Source organism: Apteryx rowi, unplaced genomic scaffold, assembly GCF_003343035.1.
Source record: "Apteryx rowi isolate R43461 unplaced genomic scaffold, aptRow1 scaffold_275, whole genome shotgun sequence".
NCBI classification, from domain to species: domain Eukaryota; kingdom Metazoa; phylum Chordata; class Aves; order Apterygiformes; family Apterygidae; genus Apteryx; species Apteryx rowi.
Window position 1 is genome coordinate 167,796 of NW_020449141.1, and position 22,885 is coordinate 190,680.

Below are 22,885 nucleotides of genomic sequence, written 5' to 3' on the forward strand. Positions count from 1 at the left end.
GGGAGGGCTGCGCCCCGCCGCCCCGGGGCGATGCTGTCGGGGAGCCGGCAGCCGCCGGAGCGCGTGCGAGCGGCGGGGGCTCCGGCTSCGAACAGGTGTCCGGCGGCACCCGCCGCCCCCGGCTCGGCGTTTGGGGCTGCCTTGGAGGCGGCAGCGGCAGCCGGGCCGGCGAAGGTGTCGCTTGGGGCAGGCAGCGGGGGGAAGCGCTGGGTTTCTTTGTTGTGTAACTTTTCTTTTTCTGTTGTTCGAGGGTTAGAAATCGTGTGCCGCTTTGTTGCTGATTCAGGGTTTTTCTTCTGAAATGCAGAGTGGTCACGGGTGAATTCCTCTCCTGACTAACACGTTAGGTGAAGTTTCTTAAGACTCTCGCATTTCGAAGCGACTGCGATGTCCGTCCGCTGCGCTCCTTAGCTGGAGCCGGCAAGACTTTCCAGAAGCGGTGTAGCTAGTGTAAGAGCACAGTAAGGAATAAAAGTAAAATTAACTTCTCTTAATAAAGCCCTTTCCTCTCTCAGATGGCTCTGGCTAGCGGCCAGTGTTTTCACCTGCGAGTCTAGCGCCAGTCTTTTTCAATGAACTTAATTCGCGTTTGAGAGAGTTTGGATCAAACTCTGCTGGGGGAGGCAGATAAAATGCTCTTGGGGTAGCTGCTGTTCGTTTTTCTAGCGAGTTTTTTGGGGCTGTATGTTGGAATGTGTATAACTTCACTGCAATTCACTTCCTCCTCAGGAAGGTATAAAGTTTCTCTCTCAAAAGTCATATTTTTAAAAATTTGGAAATGGTGAAAGAACACTATGTGTAATGATGCTTTTTTTTTTTTTCTTTCTGAAAACAAGAGTGTTTAACACTTGGGGATTTTTTTTATCTCCCTTTCCTGGCTGGAGAAATCCTCCACAAATTTGGATCCCCCCCCTTTTTTTCTTCTTCCTTAAACAGATTGTGTTGGTAACCTGGGCAGTGCTGTTTTGCCTTTAGCTGGTACGTGCCAATGTTTGATGCCTAGCAGCAGTACAGGAAGTCTCCTCACCTGGGTGGATGATTGTGAAGTGTGTTAAAGCTGTGTTGCTAAATGTGGACTGAAAACGTGCTCRTTTTGTGTCTGTTTTTGGAAGAAATTATAAGAAGTCATCTCTGACAAAAATGTACAGAGAGTTGTTCAGGCGCTATAGTGGAATGAAAAACTCAGCCTAATTAACCTCCACTGCTTCTTCCAAGAAAAGTTTCCAAGGAATTGTGGAGATTTTCCTATAGAGTTGCTAACATAGTAACATACATGGAATAATTGTCTGTAATGTAAGATGAAAACTGGCTTCTTGCATTTGACAGATGATTTTAAACCTTTCTTTTTCAGATCTGAGTTGATCRCACTTAACTGCAGCTATGGTGCAGAAGTATCAATCCCCTGTACGGGTGTATAAACACCCTTTTGAGTTAATTATGGCTGTAAGTATTAATTTTTGCTATAGTCTTTTTCTTGATGGTTCCTTGTATTGCTAAGTACTTAGCCCCATTTGACAGGTGCTGTAGAACATGTAAATCTGAGAAGATATACAAAATATGAGGTACATGTTTTGACAGTCTCCTCTTTCCCTAGAGGATTTTTTACATAGTATGTTCTCTTCACTGCCCCCAATGTCTAGATACAGTTCATGGACAGATCTGTTTTAAAGTTGGAGCAACAGTGGGCTTGAAGTGTACTTTTGTGTTGATTATTGGGAGCAGTCCATTCTGGCCCGGGAGAAATTGTCAAGTTTGTTAAGAGATTGTTGTGGCTGTGTCCTCACCAGTATAGAGTTTGCAGGAATAGACAGCAAAGAGAGAGAGAAAGCCACAAAAGCAAGGGTAAGAAGCCTAAATGAGAGAGGAGAAAGCATTCAGAGCAACAGCAATATTTTGCGGGGAGGAGGGGGAGGGAAAGATTGCCAGGGAGGCCAGAGAAAAATCCTCTTGGGTGTATGGTTGATAATTTGTGTGCTGATGTTACAAATGGTAACCAAAAAAGAATGAAAATCCTAATTAGATTCCCTCTTTTTTCTTTCTCTTTTCTCTCTCTCTCTCTCTTTTAAGAAAACAGAAAGGAAGTAGGTCTTTGACATTTTTAAGTCTATTTAGCCAAAACCACAGCTGTATGTSTCTCATGAGTTAGGAGGAATGGTCAGGCCAGCTTATTCCTGGTGAGGAACAGTTAAAATATAAATAATAATCATTTGGTGTTTCATTTGCTGAAAGTATTATGTTTAATGGCTTCAGAGAAGAGTTTTGATTGTGTTCATAGTATAAATATTTAGATAGATCACATGGCTTGAAGTGTAGAGTTCCTTACAGAAGCAATCCTTTGCTGTCACAGAGCAAATAAGGATTAAATCACTCTGCATGGAATACTTCATTTTCTTTGTATTGTATTCCTGAAACTGCTTCCAGTGTTACACATGGAGGTCTTGCTCTTGCAAACACTTAAAGGCAAAGAGTGGTTATTCTCATGAGTGGTGAAGAATTTGGCTGTGATAAGTTGAAGGTCTTTTACTACCTTACTACATTATTACAGCTAGGTTTTCAGATGTTTTTAAATTCAGTTGTGTATTTAACTGTTTACCTTCAGGAAAGCATACTGGTTCTTGTTCTTGGACTGGTGAACAAAAATTAATTTCTCAGACAAAATTCTCTTGTTTTCTGAATTGAGGAATCTTTACCTTCTGTTGGACTGATGGCAAAAATAATTCTTTTAAGGTATTTTTCAAGAATATTCTGATTCAAAATGATGATGGCAGGATTTTTCACATGCTTTATTGACTATAATTAGAAACACTTCTGACTTTATTAATATAAACTTTGGGTTCTCAAACTGTTCTGTATCTTGGGAATAACTACATTTCAAGAATGATGTTTAACAAATATTGAGTTTTCTCTGCCATGAAAGCTTTTTTGCCTTTTGAAAAGAAAGAGTCTGTCCTATATATGTACCTAGGAGAAAAACAACAGATAAAAAATCACAACTGTGAACTAAGAGGATAAGAATGTTTATAAAAAGAAACAGCTGAACATGATACTTTCTGAGATTAGAGGTTTAGATTAGTGATAATACATTGATTTCATCTATGTTAGGGTGGTGAGTTCTCACTAGAACTTGTTCAGAATGCGATGACTGGATAAACATCCTTATCCTGTCATGTCAYTTCTGATATGTTATTGGGTTTTAAGATGTATAAAATTACTGGTGATATTCTACCAACACTGTTCACGCATTTTCTGAAATAAGCAGAAGAGTGTCTTCCTGAGCCAAATTCTTTAAAGAATATGAGCGGTACAGGAGTTTGATATTTTCTGTTGCTGTTTTCACTTGGTTAAATACTGAGTGTGTAAATGGTCAAATGTTGCTGGCAGAGATGTTCATATCAGCTTAGGTGCTTGCTAAAGTGGAAGTATTATGTTGCATATTCTCGAGAACAAAGTGTTGTAGTGTTATTTTAAATATTTCAGTAGCTCTTCTGAAATGAGGAAGGGTATAAGTTGCGTATGTACCAAGCCTGAACTTAAGGCACCCAGCAAATATGACTTTAACAGTATGGTTTTTATGTTTGTTTTTCCTGTCCCCCTCTGTTACCCTTCCCCAGCCTTTGAGGAAAATGTGTCCTCAAAAAGAGTCTTAAACCTGCACCACAAAAACTCAGCTGTCAGTGAAAAGCCTCTACAAGTAACTTTTGGTCAATAGGCAGCAGTGTTCTCTGTGCTAAGGTGTCTAACAAAGATCCCTGTTTCTGGCTTGGCTCTTGTTGCAGAGGATCTCGTTTTGGTCTCAAAGGGCTGAGTAGTTTTAAAAATTTTCTTTGTAAATTCCTTCTCCCTTCTCTGAGAGTTCCATGAAACTGAACAAGCAATTCATTCAGTAAAGAATTTTTGTTGGTGATGAAGATCACTAAAGTCAGTGAAGCCCCTTTGGATCTTAAAGATTTCCTAGGATGATATGTGAAGGCTCGAGTCACTCCTGGGTTTTGGAACTGATCATGTCAAACTAATACTAAGCTTTCAGAAAAATAAACCAGTTTACAATTCCTCTTTTCTTCTATAGGCAACTGAATGAACGCCTTTTGCAGGAAGGGTTGCTTAGACTACAAACTGCTTATTTGCCTGCTTTTCCCTTCCTGGGTTTCAAAGAGGTGCTTGAGGGAGAACAAACTACAGTCGGCATCCCATTCATGCTGCTGTAGTGTGTTTTGAGAGAACTTCTCTCTACTGAAGAATGAATGTGGCTCTATTAAGACAAAGAAAGTAGATTTAACTTCATTTTGATCTAAACAAAGATTGGCAAGACAAGTATTTTTGTAGACAACTATAACATAAAAACTTCTCAAATAAATGCAGTGAAACCTTTTTTTCCTTCTAATTGGAATTGGTATTGAGAATAAGTTTCTCATGCCCTTCCACTGAAACCCTAATGCATCTTTGTGACTGTATGCTTAAAGGCAGATCCCTCATTTTTCATGTCTGCAAAAGAGCTGGTGAAGTACTTGTGTAGGAAGCAAGTTGGGAGATCCATTGCTGCATGTTTCTTGCCTTCATTTAACATTAAAGAGAAGCTACATCAAATCTAGTATAAGCTACTTCCCTTGAAGACTTATTTTTAATGGCAAATTGTGTGGTTTTAGATAATATCTAAGTTGCTTTGAAAGCGATTTTATGAAAAGATTTGCGCCCAGTTCTCACTATCTCCTGAGCTTGAAGAGGTTCTAGAATCAGACTCTAAAAGTTATCACATTTTAGTCTGACAGGACTAAAGCAGGCAACAGGATTTCACCAAATGGTTGCTGAATCTGACATGATGACTTCTGACTGCTCTGTTGTGTATCTGTCATAATCAACTTCTTGAAAACTGTGTTTGTGTGTGTATAGATATGTCTCTCTATATAACTGTATATTAGCTGGTGTATATATAGATGTATGGTTTTTATATATATATAATATTTATTATATATATAAACTGTACAGCTGTTCATCAGACCGAATAAAATCTCACCTAGTTTCTCCTCCTGTTCGTGTTGAAGTTTACCTAATGCTAGCAGTAGCAGAAATGTGGAAAATGACTGTTTACTTAGACTCTTCTTGGTAAGTTACCAAGGCTAAATATATTTGGGAAGAACTGAGAAACTGCTTTTTATACTTACAAAGGTTATAAATTGTTTTTAACACTAGCTTAAAGAAGTTTACTTTTAAAGTAATGTAGGAACCTTGCTGGATGCATAGTTCTTAATATTAAAAGGCAGTTGTGAAGTTGGAAACCTTAACACGCATGATGCTGGAATGAACTTTGGAGTTTCACAGCTCATATTTTCAGTCTGACATGCATTAGACAATTCCTCTTGAGTTTAATTTCCAAAGTAAAATTGAATAATGAGCTATTATGGCATTCCAAGGGTGACATTTATAGAAATGGAAAATAAATGGGATTTTTGAGAAAACCACATTGTTTGTCCTGGGACCAGAGGTTTTCTTCAAGTTTCCAGAAACTCTGAGGAAAACGTATTGCTCTTCCAGCCTGTTTAGAAAATAGGTCTTACTTAAAGCRGCAAATCACTTAATTTCAGAAGTAATTGTGACTAGTAATGTGACTGAACATGGTAAGCATGCTCTAAACTTATCCTGTTAATTTTAGTCAAATTAATTATATATTTTTAAGAGTTTGTAGCTTCATGAAAACTAATAATTTTCAAAGGTGCCTTTGACAGGAGACAGATGTTGAAAGGTGTTCTGCTGTTTTTTGAATACCTGAAAGAATGTTTCCACTTTCTTGAAGTGCCGGGCATTTGTCAGCTTGCACTGGAGCTAAACGATAGAGAAATCTGTAGGTAAACTAGCGATCAATGTCAGGACCTTGTAGTTGTAGAAATATCTTTGGTTTTTTTATTTTAAAATAAAAAACAGCAATTAGTCTTGCACTGCCTTGGGGCTGCAATCTTTTTCCCTCCAAACTATGTATTCTCATCAAAATAATTAAAAAAAAAAAATCAGGCTTTTCCTTTGTTATAGAATATCTAAAGTACCTAAAACACAAGTCTGTTTCTTAATGAGTTAAATATAATGTATAGCATCTTTTTGGAAGAAAAGATACTACTCATGGAAAACAGGCTAACTGGCTGCCTTTCTTTGGTTTTATGGRTCTGAAGAAATACGTATTTTAGATAAATCTGTATGAATGTAACTATCTCCAAATTACAGGGAAGTAATAAGGTTGTAGATGGCATAAATACTCTTCAGTGATAGAGTAGATTAGGAAAACCTACCTGCCTTCAGATTGACTAATCAAAGTATAATCCCTTGATCTGGATTGTAATGAGTTTCTTGATCAGGCTGTATATCATCTTTTCATTTTAAAGGGTATTATTTTAAAAATGCCATTTAAAAAAAAATCAACTATGTATTTATTTAAGTGCCACACCTGCTCATAAATCCATGATGGTTTTCTTCCTCTTAGTCTCATTTTCTTTTTCTTGGAAAAAATGCATTCCATTTATCATGTGAAAAGGGGCTGACAAGCCGGTCAGCGAAAGGAAGCTGGGAAGCCAGCCATTCTCAAACTGTTTTTGAAAGCACGAAGTAGACTAAAAGTACAGAGAAGTAATTTATTCCCTTAATGAAGTGTACCTTCTTAAGAATTTTTTTAGTTGCTTGCAAAACTGAGGGCAGGGGGAGGGAGCAAACTTAGTGTCCACTCCTGAATCTACTGCACTGTTCTCTTTTCCCTTTGTTTGACTCCCAAACCCTCATCTGCTTTGCTGCCTTTCTTTGCTGAAAGTTCAGACTTGCTTGCTGTTGGGAATGCTTTGATAGACCTGCTGTGAAACGGTTCTGCATATGGATTTTCATATTTTGGAGTAAAGTGCCTGTAGTTTAACTGCTGTTTTATGTTACTGTTGATGGTCTCTTGTGTTGCGATGCATTGTAAGAACAAATGAATTTTTAGCCGCTGGTTTTGAGTGAGCAGTAGTGAAGAAACATGACTTAGGTAAGCGCTGGGGAAAAATATTGATTTAGCAGCCAGCTTACGGTGCAATTTACGTGTTATTTCATGGTGTGCTTAGATATTTCCATGGCTAGCTGTTTCCTGTTTTTGTGGGCAAACACATGACCTGACTGTAGCTGACAGCTGCAGTTCCCTTGTTTAAAAAAAAGAACTGACTAAAAGCATTTGGTGAACAAGTCTTTTACACCTTCAGAGTTGACAGTGTTCTTTTAGCTTTTAAAGGTGTCAGTAGAAGAAAAATAGGTGTCAAAAGTCTTCCTGTTGYGTTGTTCTGAAAGTACTCCAAGTATTTCACCCTTTGCAGGTGTGTTAGCTATGAGGCTGGGGTAAAGGGCTGCTGTAGGATCTGTTGATCAAGCCAAGTGGCGTTGTCTTTGAGTTAAAAATCCCAAAGTTACACGGATGGGAAACAGGCAGAAAGGAAGCGGTTAACACATTCTGCAGTCCTAAACACCTGTGATACTACAGTTGTGATCTGGAAAGGTATAATTTCATACTTGTACTTTAATATGTGGTTAGCCATTATGAAACACATCTAAGAGGCTTTAAAAACTTGTGGGAAAAGATTGGATTTTTTTTGTTAGTGTTTTTAAACAAAAACATATGCACAGCCGGGGGTTATTTAGAGGTCCCAGGCATCGACTGTAGATATAGAATGAGATGCTTCCTCATGGTATGGCCAGTTATCTGTACCTCCAGCTTGAGTAATTTGCACTTCCCATTTCTGTGGAGATCTTACTGCTGTGAACTAAAGGAGCTGCTACAGCAGAATATTTTAGCTGATGTTCTCTTAGGAAATGAGCACATAGTGGAAGAGGGACTAGAAGGAGACCCTGAGGGATTGGAGGCAACCCCTGAGGACTTTCCAAAAGCACCCTTTAATCGGAATCCAGGTTTTGGAACTCAGAATTGCAGGGTGCTGACTGTGGTTTCATAAGCAGGATTCGGGGTTTTGCTTTGCACTCGGTTTGAACTCACCACATTTCTGGAAGGAGGGGGGTGATGTGTTCCTGTAACTACTGCACTCTGAATATAGACTGAATCTTCTGAGAATTTACAACTAAATCTCTTAATTAGCACATGATAAAATTAATTACAAGTTAGTCTTAAATGCTCTATTTTCTTTTCTCCCCAGCTGATCTTGTCTTCCGATTTTTTTCATCTAGTTTAAAATTAACTGTGTATATATTCTAAATAAAGAATTTAGGCTGTTAAGCTGAATTATTAACTATTTTTATCTCATTTTTTATGACATAGTTAAGACAGGGTCAGGTTGGCAGCTCGGGTAAATGTTAAGTAGGGCCTATTACAGGTAACTTAATCCATCTCTGCTTTCTCACAGCTAATCTGCATGCAACTTTTCTCAGTTGTAGTGARTCAGTGGTGTTTTAGAGGTGAGAGTCATGCCAAGAATTCACACTGGTGGAAGATACAGTGGCAACACAGCTTGAAAGCCTGTGGTGGAAAGTCTGTTTGGCATCATGGCCTCCACTGCAGTGTAAGGCCGTGCTGCCAAGAGTAGAAGCAAGCAATGAGCCRTCAAAATTCAAGATTAGTTCCCAAGCTCTTGGCTTTTCTCTGCATTTCTTCCTCTCGAGTAATACTGATTTCGGCACAGTCCATAGAGATTTTCAGCATGTGGTTCGTGGGCTGCCTTTTCAAAGGGTCGGAGAAAGATAACCAAATCTTTGGTTTGCTGTTCTAGCTAAGTTGGTGTACCAGCTTGCTGTTGTTGCTTTCCTTGCAAAGGCACTGAAGTTCATCAGTGAGCCAGTTCAGGGAGACAGGCTGGCAAAAAGTTATCTCAGAAGGAAGAAAATAAATTGTTTTGCCAGCTTAATTTCCTCAACAGGCTCACTTCAGGCTGATGAGTGCCCCTGTGGGAGCAGGTGCTTATCCCCCTGCTCTGCAGTGTTAGTGAGATGGTGGCATCTCGCCACAAGAAAGCAAGCAAGCAAGTCAGCAAGGCCTTAGTTGGTCCATGTTGCACTGCAGGAACCCTTGCTTGCACATGSAGATAGTTAGAGATCTGCAACTTGAAAAATGTTGAACGCCATTGCTGTAATGGTAAATCGAGGGCCCATGAGAAATTTGCTTCATCAGCCCTGGTATTACTTAGCACTGCAAAGTATTTGCAAATCGAGCTTAATGGTTTAGAGTTGTGGATTCTGTGAGCTGATTTGGTGTAAAGGAGAATCTGTCCTTATTTTACAAAAATAAAGGTAAAGTATGATCAATTTGGGGTAGTATGGGAGCAGACCATTTGGCTTTCTTGTTTTGTATTCATTGTATGAAACTTCAGAACTTCTGAACACTTTCTGTCTTGGATTCCTCTTGGGTTTTCTTCTATGATAATTAGGTTTAGAGAATATGTATCAGTAAATTTAAAAATAAAAATATCACAGGACTGTTGGCACCTAACAGCTTTAACTCCCTCTGGTGATAACAGAGGGATCGTGGGAGTGAGTGAAGAGAATCTACCCTTTTGTATTAAAAATGAGTTTTGACTTTAAAATGTTTTAATTCTAAATTATATGTGTTTGGGTTCTCTAAAATTTGCATTTCAAGGCTTTGTCATGGTTAAAAACCTAAATCCGTAGGGCTGTGTAGGTTTTGGATGCTTCTCTTGGATAATTACAGCACTGTTTTCATTCTGACATTATTGATTAGTGTTCTCAAAGCTTGAGTGTAATGTTTCTTTTGAATCTATGCGGATCAATCTGTGTAACAGTCTGAAGACTACGTATTGCGGAATTAGCCTAACATCTTGGCCTCAGTGRCTGGTAACTTTCTGCCTCGCCTGCTGCTGCTGTACTGGTCAGGTCATATTGCTTCGGTAATCATAGGTCTCATGTTGTGAGAATGAGTATTTCTGTGGTGCTGGTCTCTCACAGGATGGTGGTGTGTCATGTTGCCATTTGTTTATGCCGCAACAGGAGGGGAACAATTAGTTTCCTGACGAGAACGCTTCCTTTTTAAGTGCCTTGTGCTTCTTCGTTTAGTGCAAAATGTGAATGTCATAAACATTAAGTCCAGTTCGGGAACATCGGTCACTGGAATCCTTTTTAGAGGTCGTTTTGTTGGCTATTTTATCCAGTTTATAAATTGTACTTCTTAATTTGCAGAGCTMTCTCTTTTGCTGCGCAATTCATTGGGCTGTGGATAAGTCCTTCATTACTGAATTCATGGCTCTATGAAATTACCTATTTCTATTGAAGTGTTTCATGGTCTGCATACTGCAGACATTGATGTTGTAATGAACAGAATTTAATGCAATTTCATTTGAATTTGTTTGTGTTGACTAAATTGATTCTTGCTTTTGTTTGCACTTCCTTATTTTAACAGAGGGTAAAGAACAGAGAACTGAGGTTTGTGAACTTTGTTTTAACTGCTTTTTTGAAAAGAATCAAAGGAATCTTGGCTGTTCTTTTTCTAATTGGCTCATCATTCGAAGCTAGGTGGTATCTTTTTGTCTGTATTTTATTGGGAAGCCAATTCAGGGGCACCATGTTAACATGTCAGTCATGCATCTAGCATTGGTGTTACCTAGTTATTGATATTCTAATGATGCATTTGGATGTGGGGGGAAGGTTTTTATGCTCTCTTAATGAGAACTGCAGTACCGAATTACACCAGAAGGCCTATCTAGCTTGTGGCAGTGGTCAGTGGCAGCACCTGCCTCGAGGGAAGAGGTCGAGAATGAGACACACAAGGAAATACTGCCTCAGAAAACGCTTTCAATCTACAGTTGCGTGTCTTGACATACTTATGTACCRGGAAGTGCCCGTTGTGTATAACAACACTGTATGCGTTTCTTGCCTTTGCCCAACTACTTTCTGGAGCTAAGTGACCTCTGTCATGCTTGCCCTCTTGCAGGAGTTTGTGCTTCATGACACACTGTACCAAGAGGTACCTCCTTTATCTGGAGCCTGGCTTCTTCTAGCTCAAATTCACACCGCCTGCTCCTGCTGTTGGAAGAAACAGTAAAACACCATTCAGTCTCCAAGCTGCTTGCTGTTTTATAGATCTCTATCATATCTCCCTTGGGTATTAAATGCTGCTTTTTCATGCTGAAGAGTCCTAGTTTAAGGTTCTGTATGAGGAACCACTTTTGTTCCAGACTGACCTCTCCTCCCTTCCACCCCAACCCTTTTGAGCTGTCTCCTGATATGACAGATGTGGTGGGGGTTTTTTTGGTTTAAGATATTTTTAAAACCTTATATTAACTTAAGAGCTTAAGAAGTAATTTGTCTGCAGGCCTCCAGGCCCAGCATGCAGCGTTTTGATGACATTGCATTGGTATCAGTGAATGGTCAAGTTTTGATTGAGGTACTTAATAGATTTTTAATTGGTTTATTTAATAGAACACTATTGCTTTCTGCCTGGAAGCTGCTATTTTGCTGGTTCCAAAAGCTGAAATTGGCCCTCTTTACAGTTAAGTGTCACCACTTGTGTTGAATTTGCCTTCTTAGGAAAGACTTCTGCACTGCATAGATTATATTTCTGGTAAAGTCACTGTTGCAATACTTAGGGTCTGGTTGCCTCTGGGCCACATGAAATGTGGTGGGTGCAGTCTGAAACAAGTCAAACCTGTTTCGCTGAACCTTCACATGGTGGTTGGGGGGGAGTTGATTTGAATGGGGATCAGGAGACTTTGTTCTTTGTGGTCGTACAAGTCTCTTAACCTTTCAGACAGCGATTTAATGAGGCATTCTGAGCCTATACGGTAGTATTATAATATGTAGCCATCTTTTCCTCYCCCACTCATGTGTGATGTGCATGGACAGTAATTTTATTTAAAAAAAGCTAATATATTCCAAAGCATGTCGGACTAATAAACTTGTTTTAACAGTCCTGCTTTTTGAAAGTGTCTGTGTTTGTAAGATGTGAAAGACTTCATGAAGACCACGAATGCAACTTCTAAATCTATTGTTCCAGGCTTAAAATTCATTTTAGTAAGGAATATTTGACTTTCCAAAAGTAGATCTTTGCACACGGTAGGATTGCAGTTGAATTTTAAAGTAAAACTTGGTGACTGCCGAGGATCCAGACCTGCAGTTTTGTTAACTGAAAAGCATTGGGGAAACTAAATGCCAAAGTTTGCTTTCAGTGTAACAGTGTGCCAGTATACTCTGTATTTGCAAGATGTCAGTTAGCCATGCTGAGCATAGTTGTTATTGTTCAGCTGCTGTAAGACTAGTAATGGTTCCTTTYAGCTCATAGTATGACAAGCTCAATAGTTTACAGTCCTTTAATTCAATGTGTATATCTTAAAATTCCAAAGAAAGATATGTTCCTGTGTTGTGTAAAGGTCTGTATACAACAATTGTTCCAAGGAAAGAGGAAGTGTTCCAGAATTGCTAACATTCCCCAGTAATCACATGTTAGTCTCTAAGTGTTTAAGCTTTCGCTGGCCTCTTGCCAGCTTTTCTGTGATGCTCTTTTAGAGGTCTGACTCTTCTCCATAATACTTTAACCTTGAACCAAAGCAGTTATGTCCTGTGCAACTAGGGTCAGAAGCCAAGCTTCCTACCCTAGAAACTACTGAAGCTGATTCCAATTGCATGGCACAGTCTGTCAAATGAAGTGGTGTGCTYGCTTAGCTAGGTGGCTTCTGGGCTAGAACGAATTTCTGTCTGACTTGCTTGGAACACGGGCAGAGCAAATGCTCACTTTTGGATACACTCATACATTTAATATACACAAATTTAAGTGAAATTGCAAGTAATCTGATGTTGCTATAACCCATGTTAAGTCAGCTAAGGTCTGTGTATGCTGAAAAGTACCCACAACATGACTATAAAGTCTGTCCTTGAGGTTCCACTTGCAACCTGGACCAGAGCAATGCTGTTTTTTTCCATCCAGCATTTTGATGCTGGTTTCCCAGTCTCAACCTAGCCTAATCTGAGTGATCAGGCTTTCCCAACTTATTCCAAAGGAAAGGAAGATTGAAATTACTCCATTTAGGTTCAGCATGTTGGGGTTTTCTGTCCTTCTTCCTTTTACCTTGAGGAAGAGGAGTGGTACATGCCCAACTTCTCTTTATTCGGCTTCTTGTTTTAGAGATTCATGTCACAAGACTGTGCACAGGTTGTAACTGAAGTTGTAAGCTGTTAGGCTCACTTTACTGTTTAGTGGAGTGGCACTGTGCCCTGTGCTCTTTGAGGCTTTCTAGACTTCTTGAAGGGAGGAGAAGAATGAATGATCCTCTTGTGCATATCTGTGAGATGGGTGAGTGTAGCTCTTCAATTCTTGTAGTGGCTCTATCCCCTCTCCCCAAATTGCACCCCAGTCATTCGTTCTCTGAAGATGGACATTCAGCCTCCTGTACAGAGAAACAAGTATTACATGGATGCAGCTGTGCAGATTTATTTCAGCAAACCACAAATGACTCCTATCTGCTTTAAAGAAACCACTCTTCCAGTTGAAGTGCTKTTGAGGCATGCCTGTGGATATTAAAGATCTTCTTTTGCTGATAAAAGATGGAATGTTAGCCCTTGTCTTCAGGTCAGATTCTGTATCCCCAAACTGGATCTTGCCTGCTGAATTGGTATCTCCTTACCACTGAAAGCCTGAATAAAGTTGCATTAAATCCCTGGAGAGTTTGTTTTTTGTTTGGAGGGTGCCTGCGTGTCTGCCTGTAGACAGAGTGATCCTTAGGTGTTTAAGAGCTAGTCCCCATTCGGTTGCATTATATGCAACTGTATGGAACAACCATACTGCTATAATTTTGCTAGTAAAATTTCCCAATATGAGCACTTTCCTGAAATGAAAATGTTTACTAATGAATAGTATCCATGCAAGAAGGGTATGCTAAGGGGATAAAACAGTGATCTGTACAGAAAGAACCTATGCGTGTGGCTTGACTGCTCACATACCTCTTCAGAATAGAGGTTTCTGTCTCTGTCATCTCCTGGTGCAGGAAAGCAGAAGTCTGAAGCTCCCCATTCTGTCCTGTAAGTTGGTTACCACAGTTGCATGACTCAACAGTGAATTACCAATAAAATTCTGTGAATTAATGGCACTTAGATGGATGATTGCTTTGTAGATGGTTTTGAATCTCCTGCTTTATTCTACCTCCTAAATTATTGTAATGAAATATTAAAATAGCTTTATACTCTGGCTTGAAGATGCTGGACTCGATTTAACTCTAAAGCTGTGATTCACTTGCTCCGTAGCCTTTATGCCCTAATACAAGGGAAGCTTACCGCAGAGCTTCCCGATCCCCAATAACTCCTTGCTTCTGCTTTTCTCCTTTTCTACCTTGCTTTTGGTTTGGGGCAGTCTTAAGTAAATAGGCTAATGTCTTTTTAGTGTAACTCAAATCTGTCAGGAATGTTTTGTGAAAATATAGCATCAAGTATTTCCTTCGATATGCTCAGAGTTTATTAAGCACCTAGAGGTGTTATTTATCGCAAACAGTGTATTGTGATTGACAGCTAAGATACTATCCCAAAGTCCTCTGCTGTGCATGTGGTTCATGGGTAGGATGTTTTGCAGTAAGTACTATATTTTGGTTTCAGTAGGACTCTTAATGCTATCCCTGCATGGTGTCCTCCAAGCAAGCAAGCTTAAGCACAAGCTAAAAGAACCTATTTTTAAGACAGATAACAAAATTTTGGAATACTGACCAAATGCTGTGATGAGGTTCCGTAAAGGTCTGGCCAGTTCTAGATACTGCTTCTATGAATGGCCTGGATAATATAATAAACAGTTTGCTTATTAAGTTTTCAGGTGGTACTATAGCATGATATTTGAGTGCATTACACCTTTGAGGGATTTGGAGCTAATATACAAGAACTAGCCCGCATGGTAGTTATTAGGGCTGTTTAAAATGCCAAGCTACGCGTTTGATCTATATTTGGAATGTATTTAAAGCCAATAATCATCAACACTGTAACCATGGAAATGCTGCTTGAACTAAGGAGATGAACAGAAACGCCAGTATTCATGTATTAGGGAGTCTATTATATTTGCTTGAAAGTGCTTTGTAGCCACGTTAACACATGAAGGGTCCTGTTGTCAGAAATCAAGGGTGGTGGTGAGAAGTGTTCATATAAGCAGCACTCGAACTGCAAACTGAGAATACAGCTCCATTTATAATGCCGTTCCAGTGGCGTTTCAGGATTTTTATGACTGGCTGTATGCATAAAGCTATTGTTATGTCTGAAACTTAACAAGAAGCTGTTCCTTTCACCCTACAGAAGACTTGGAAGAGATTAAATAGGTGTGAAATAGTCTGGACTATGTCCGCTTAGCTGTGTTGAGATAAGTGTTGATACTTCCCCRTTATGCGTAATCTTTTGTATGCTTTTGTTCCTTGTAGAAAGGCRCAGAGCCTCTATTCTGAAAGGTGGTTTTGTTTTGCCCTGCGTACCACCCATATGTGTTTTGGCTGGCTGGTAATATCCTTAGTATATATAAACAAGTGTTGTTTGAAATGATGGTGATCCAAAAGCAAACATAAAATTGTTTCTAAAGTTTCGTAGTCTCAAATAGAGTAAGTTGTTTCAGCTAAAGCACACAGTAGTTTTGAATTTATTGTTGCTTCCAGCTGTGTCAAAGCTCTTCATACAACATTACTGAGCAGGTATTRAATCTGAGTTTAGTCTGTACACCAGCTTGCTTTGCAGTGTTGGTGGGCAAAGTCTTCATYGCTTTCAGGCATCGCTTGGTTGCATTTTCAACTTTCTGCTTCGAGAACTTGCAGAATGGGTGCRAAGGACAGAAAGCTTCCTCGCCGCGTGTCTGGGGTTCAAGCAGCAGTTCTGTATCTGCTCTGCGTGTGGCAAGGCCTGTTAACCTGCCTGGTAGAAGGAATAATAAATTCTGTGGGCCATTGAAACGTACTGAATACTTTGAGAACTGTGCAGGACTGAATAGTCTGTGATGGTCATGACTGACTCAGTATATTATTCTCTTTTGAATCAGTTGGGCCCTTGATGTTTCGAAGATGAGAGAGACAGACCTCAGCTAGAATTCTGAGCACCGCTGCAGTATAGCATCTTAAAGTAGAAATGTTCTAAAGGTTTTCAGGGCATCTGTTAAACAGCATAGTAGAATGAGTTTGCATTTAATCTTAAAAGAATCTGAGCATCGTGCTGCAATAACTTCTTAAACCATTACTGATTTTTCTTCCCAGATACTCTTTACCTGAAAGCTCTGCTCTCCAGACTGGAGAGCATCTGAGATTATTTTTCAAGCTACTGTCACTGTTTGAGAAATGAATTAGCCTTTAATTAGAATTCCTCAACAGAATCCCTGCATAGTAGGCTCTTGTTAGTACTTGTCCCATAATTAGGGTTGTATATTTGTGTAGTCTGTATTACCCCCTCCAAATTAAACCTTCAAGAATGAAAACCTGGTTGTAGTTCTTAGATTTGCTGCATAATTATATAAACCTTTAACAGCCCCTTTTATGCAAGTTCTAGAGTGTAAACGCTATCTTTTTTGAAACTTTAAAGCTAGGCTTTGTTTCTGTAGTAGGTAGTTGGGCTGTTCGAGTTGCTTGGGATGCTTTGCTTTGCATAGTACGTGAAAAGTACAGGCACTGCTTGTTCCCTGACCTGGGAGCTTACACTAAATACACTAATGAGTCTAGATCAATAACACTTTGTACACTTACGTAGGAAACAAGAAGAAATTTTTAACCTCTAAAAAGCAGAATGCTTGTCTTACTGATGGTCTTTTTTTATATAACTTATGGACAGGTTGGTTATTTTCTCTTGGATATGTTTTTGTCGCCAATACTTAAGGGCCTAATTTCATCTTGTACCTGGGAACGGTGAGTGAACAGAACGTTCCCGTTCCTGAGTTACTTGGGCAGCAACGGGGTAAAATGCTTTTGGACTCTAATAGAGGGAGTACTGGAAGAGGGACGAAGTAAAGTAAGACTGGGATGTAGTTGCCAGTGTAGCAGAGTGTGGTGGGGAGGAAGGAGAGTTGTTTTGCAACAACTTTTTTTTTCCTGTAGCTTAGGATAAGAGGTTACTTAGTTACTCGGGTTTGCCAGGTGAATGTCAGTCAGCTCTCCTTTTAAGAAAGCCACCAGAATACATCCCACCATAGGTTACAGCTGTCCCCATGGAGCCATCTGCATGGCTGTCAAACCGAGTGTTCTGCCAGTTCTTTTCAGCTCTTCACACCCTTCTCAAGCATAGCTCCGTTTGAAAAGGCTGGATTTTCGTCTAACTGTTCAGTGAAATTTTTGGAGTGGATGAATTTCTCCCTACCAAAATGAGTATATTAAAATGAAGGCATATTCAAGGGTTATTGGGATTTGGTTTCTTTTTTTAAAGAAAACAAAATGTAACACAGGACCTTCCTCTTTAATGAACACTTGCTGTCTGCTTGCTCTTTCTTGATTCCTAAAGTCTTTGAAGGAGACTTCATTCAGGTGAAGACTTATCATTCTTAATTCAGACAAAGGGCTTCCACACAAGATATTTTCTGATGTAGTTTCTCATTGCTTAAATCTAGTTCAGTGGTAAGTTGTTAGGCAAACATCTTGTTTGCTGATCTTGCTGTGATAGCCRGCGGCTTCGCCAGCAAAAGAGTCACCAATGGTTAAGCTCTGGAGAAAGCATATCATGTTTTAGTCCTAATTTTAACCTTTTTCAACCAAAGAACTTACTTCAGAAATTGCAGCAGGAGTCTTAAATTCGTATTTTTTCCTTGTAAAGCAAGTCATAATGTTTCTTCTCTACACCCTTGAGAAAAGGAGTAGGGAAGGTCTCTTGCATCTAATATGCAGTTTTTACAAATACCACTTCTGCAGTATCATCCCAATGCTTTGAAAGTCTGACTAGTCATGCATTCACAGCATAGGCACTGGGCCAGAATTTACAAAAGAAAAAAGGAAAAGTAAGGTTAATTACACAACTACGCATTTGTCATGGACTAAGGATGTGCGTGTAGGTGATTTTTGTGTTTCAGATTCATTCATAGGTCTGAATCTTCTTGCATGCTCAGTGGGTTGTCTGTAGTCCTAAATAAGCCTCACTTGTGCGACTAAAGTCGTCTTGGTCTTCTCCAAAGACAGCTCTTAGTACAGAGTTGCTGCCAAACAGCCTTCGTTTCCCAGAAATAAGAAAATAACTTCTCTCATTGTAAACATGGACATTTAACAGAGTGAAAACAGTGGAAAATAACACTTAAGCCCGCTTCGAACAGGCGGCTGCTGTGGAGAGCCGTGCTGAAGGGGAAGTTAACTGCAAAAAACCCAAAGCTTAGCATTGCTGTTTGCGTGATAGCAGAGGTCTGGGTGGTGGCGGTGAGGGGATAGCTTTCTAAGAAGACTGCCTGGCTTTCCAGAATTGCTCCCCAAAAGTGTTCCTCTTCCAAAGAGTTGACTCTCCATATATTGTGTTTTTCCTTTGCAAAGCTGTAGCAGAGTTCACTTTCCCCTTCCTAGTGACCAGGAATGCAGGTTTACCCAATAACTGGTTTTGAAGCTTTTTGAAATGCATCTTCTCTAACCATCTGCTTCCTTCCCTCTCCTCTTCTCTCCCCCCCCCCCCACCAAAATTGGTTATTAACATGTGAACTAATACRGTTTTGCCCTGAGATATACGCGAAGGATGGGAAGGTATTTGCTGATTTATGAGAGTCAGTCCAAAATAGTTTCTTTCAAATGCAGCTGCCATTTTGAAACCTCTTGGTTGGTCTCCCACGAGTCARTATTTTTCCTGTTGATCTGTAGTGCTCTGATGGGGGGGGAAGAAGGGGGATATGAAGAGTGATGGGCAAGAACGATCAAGCTGGTGTAATGCAGTCTGGGCTCGTGCGGTACTCTGCCTGAGTGACCGTTCCTGTTTCTCTGTGTGTTTATGAATAATTCGGAAATTGCACATACTTGCAATGGATAGGAAAGCATGCTGAATGTTGRTATGCACTTGCAGATTAGCAACCAAATGCAGTCAGGTGTTGCAAGCATAAATTAAAAGTTTGTATGTGGCATACATGTCAATCAAATCAGTCCTCTGCTTGTTAACAGGAATCTCTTCATACGTTCCCTCGGGGTGCACCGGTAAAATGTGGTGCTCTTACACCACTCTTACAAGGTTACTGGTTTTGCAGTTTTGATTAGAAAACATTAAAAAGAAATACAACCTCCCAACAGCCTGTTTCCTGCAATTAAGCTGTTAAGAAAGCACTTGACATGCTTAAATTTTCTGAATGGTAACTGGAGTTCCTATGGACATTTCACCAGACTAAAAGTAGTATTCAAAGCATTTGACTACTATGGAAATAATGGCACAGTATAAGGTTGCTTGCAAATTTTGTTAATTATTTTTCTTCTTAGCATACAAGTTAATTTTGAGTCATCTAATGGAAATACTTTAATCCCTATCCTTTAAGGCAGGAGCCTGGGACCTTGGTATAGGAAGAATRTGCTACCTAGCGAAATAAATTATTCGGCTTCTCTTAACAGATTAGTACGACTTGCTTTTTTCACCTAGGACAGAGTAGATGCCTAATMTCAAATTGTCAACACTTTATTAGCTGTGGGTATGGTTTGAGAAGCAAAAAGCTGAATTGGCGTCTTTGGTCTTCTTGAAAGTTGGATTGGGATTGTAGCTAAATGGTGCTCTAAACTTTATATTTTGGAAGGGTCCCATTCTTGCTAGTATTACAGATCAAAAAACCTCAGAGCAGTGCAAGTATAATGCCCACAGATATGAGAAACCACTGCAATGGGTTTAGAATAGTCTCGCTTCTGAATTGCTTTCATGTCTTTAAACACAGCTGAAAAACTAACAAAAGTAAAATAAATCCCATTGTTTAGACTGTAYTCTGAACATGAGTTGCTAAGGGAAGTGGTTGGGAAAGAAGCTTTGATACAGTACTATTTTAGTTGAAATCATGCTTGTCAATGTTCTTACTGCTAACGTGCATTGAGGCACTTACGGGTTTATATAATGAGCCCATTAAATTTGAAGTTCAAGCTGCTTCACCATACTGTGTTTTTCTTGAAGTACAATGCCAGCTTTTGATGTATCAGAGTACACAAATGTTTCCAGGCTAGTGGGAAAAATTAAAAGTACATTATTAGGGAACAGCAGGGTTGCAGGCTTGAATTCTTTTTGAAAGGTCTGTGCATACATGTTTCTCTTGGCCRAAGAGGTGTTGTGACTTCTTCCATGTGAAGCCCAATACTGATTATAGAGGTTTTGAGGATGTTMACACCTGCTGCTCTTACTTTTGTAACAGCAGATTCTCCACACAAAATATTTTTAAATGCACCTGAGTAATTGGTGTAAAATTCAGAAGTGTCATTACAGCATCCTTCCCAGAGCATAAAAGTTACTACTAGAGCAGCAGCATTTCATTCTTGCATTGCCGTGTCAAACTAAGTCCAGCAGTATTACTGCAGATGCTTTGCTTTAGAGGAACTAACTGGCTTTTGTGGTTGCATCTAGGCAGAAGAACTGAAATCCTGAGGGGAAAAAATGTGTAGCACTTAATCTTATTTGTGAAGAGACACCTCTATCATGGAGGGAAAAACATATGTAGCATTTGCATTATACTATGTTATCAGACTACTGAAGGAATATTGGATAATGCAGTTTAGTTATTTCCTGTATGCGAAGCTGGACTTGAAAATTTCTGTTTCAAAGCACATAAATGTTGGGGGAAAATCCTTCAAATTCTGTTATTAGAAAAGAAAAAGCACTTGATTGCCTTTAATCTTCCCATGCTCTCCTTTAATAGCTCCAGTCTTGGTGACACATACTGCTTTGACCCAGTATCTTATATTGATCATGTAGTGTTGTACTGTGTCCAGTCTGGGCTCTCCAGTGCAGGAGAGACATRGACCTACTGAAATGAGTCCAACGAAGGACAACAAAGATGATTAAGGGACTGGCGGAGCATCTCTCGAATGAGGAGAGGCTGAGAGCTGGGACTCTTCAGCCTGGAGAAGAGAAGGCTTGGGGAGTGGGGAGTGGAGGGAAGTCTTAGCAATATGTAAAAATATCTGATAGGACGTCAAGAGGATGGGGCCAGACTCTTCTCGGTGGCTGCCAGGAACAGAATGAGAGATGGCAGGTACAAACGGATACGCAGGAAATTGCACTTGAACCCAAGAAAATCCTTCCTCGCCGTGGGGGTGGCCCAACATTGGAACGGTTGCCTGGAGAGGCTGTGGAGTCTCCATCCCTGGGGATGCTCAAAACCTGACTGGACACAGTCCTGGGCAACCAGATGATCTCCGGAGGTCCCTTCCAACTACTCTCTGATTCGGTGTTTCTGTACTACTCTTAAATTCTGGGGCTCTTTCCTGTACTGCCTTCATCCATGGTGAAGCAAGATCTACAAGGATCCTATAGTCTCTAGCAGCTTTTTCCTGCCTGCTCTGCAGGGTGAAGGAGAACTGTGTTTACCGCCTGTGGAAGACGCAGCTATGTTTACTGCTCTGTGGAAAGTTACTGGGGCACAAGTTTCAATCAGATGCCATGTTTTGGTGTAGCTAAAGTTTACTGTGATCACTTTTTCTTCAGATGAGGCTGTGCTGAGAAATGATGCATTACCAGAATACCTTGGCAATTGTATGTAACTTACAGAAATAAAAACAGCCTAATCAAAGAGCCTAAATAAAATTGTCTGTGAACAGTTCTCAGTACGRCGTGTGCACATTCTTAGGAAAGAAAGAATCATTTGTTGCTGTTAATCTGTCTGAAACCTTCAAGTACGCTGTTGCTCTCAGCATTAAGCTTGCCAGCTTTTGGCAGCTAATTATTTCATTCTTTTCCAAAACGAACACATTCAATAGAACAAATTCTTGCTAGGTAGCTTTTTTTTTTTTTGCTTACAGTTCAGTAAACAGTTTTGAGCAGGTAAGGCTGTGATTTGCTAGTGTTCACAGGGTAAATGGGAARCATTTTGAGGAATAAGATGAGAAACTCATCAATATGTGCAAGGAAGGAGCCTTGTAAGGGCTTGTACAAAGGGGGTTACTCATGGGGAAAGTTCCTTGTAATCCTRAAGTATAACGTTTCGCAAAGTATTTTTACATGTTTCATAAACTGAAGAGAAGGAAGAGTAGATAATTGTTTTAGTGTAAGGTTCTCAAAAAGTTGTCTGAGATGGAGCAGTCTGAGAAACATACTTATTCTGCTGCTTCTGGCAGTCCTCCCCCCCCTCCCAATCTGCTCCTTTCCTAGCTCAGGCAGCATTTAACCTCAGTCTTAATATAGTTGCAATAGTGATTAATATAGAAAGAACATTGGCACTCAGTTGGGGAGAGAGCTGAGAAATTCACGAGCGCCTGGAAAATCTATAGCCTTCTGTCCAAAGAAACAAGAGCCTCATAAAAGAAAGAAAGGAGAAACGCAGCTTCTGACACCATAATATGAACAGGACCCATCCTCCCTTTCTCTTGGAGCTGTCAAAGTTTTTCTTCCACTGCTTGTTGCTGTGCTACAACATTAATGCTTTGTCACTTCTGTTGTGCATGCAGCTCTGAACCCAGAAATTATTCCTATTCTTAATTTAAACAAAACCAGTTGTGTGCAGAGCCCCATTTAAAAAAAAACGGAGCATGTGTGCTCACTGGTTGTACTTCTAGCGCGTTACAGCAGAGCTTTATGCACTCGGGATAGTCATGCTGTGAAAAATGGTTTAAAAAGATACGGGGGGGGGAAGCTGGTGCTGTTTTAGTGCGTTGCACTGCCATCGCCATAGTAACACTGCTGCTTCTGAACACTTTTAGCAAATTAAGTATTTGTCATCTTATAAAGGAAAAATTAAGAGACCTTGTCTTTTCACTGCTGCTGTTGCATACTTTCTGCAGCTGCTGCTTATTTTCTTCCACACCCTCTCCCTGCTGACGTTGTTTTCTGCCATGATCCAGCTATATAAAGAGCAGCT

At 39.9% G+C, this 22,885-nt stretch overlaps 1 protein-coding gene across 1 annotated transcript in view; it reads left to right on the top strand.

Annotated features, from left to right (window-relative positions):
- Nucleotides 1-309: 309 nt before the first annotated feature.
- SEC14L1 (SEC14 like lipid binding 1) overlaps nucleotides 310-22,885 on the top strand; it is a 42,208-nt gene continuing 19,632 nt past the window's right edge. The window contains exons 1-2 of the mRNA XM_026068555.1: nucleotides 310-450; nucleotides 1,352-1,443. Of these exons, the coding sequence (XP_025924340.1) occupies nucleotides 1,381-1,443 (63 nt within the window). The 5' untranslated portion in view covers nucleotides 310-450; nucleotides 1,352-1,380. The remainder of the gene's footprint in view (nucleotides 451-1,351; nucleotides 1,444-22,885) is intronic.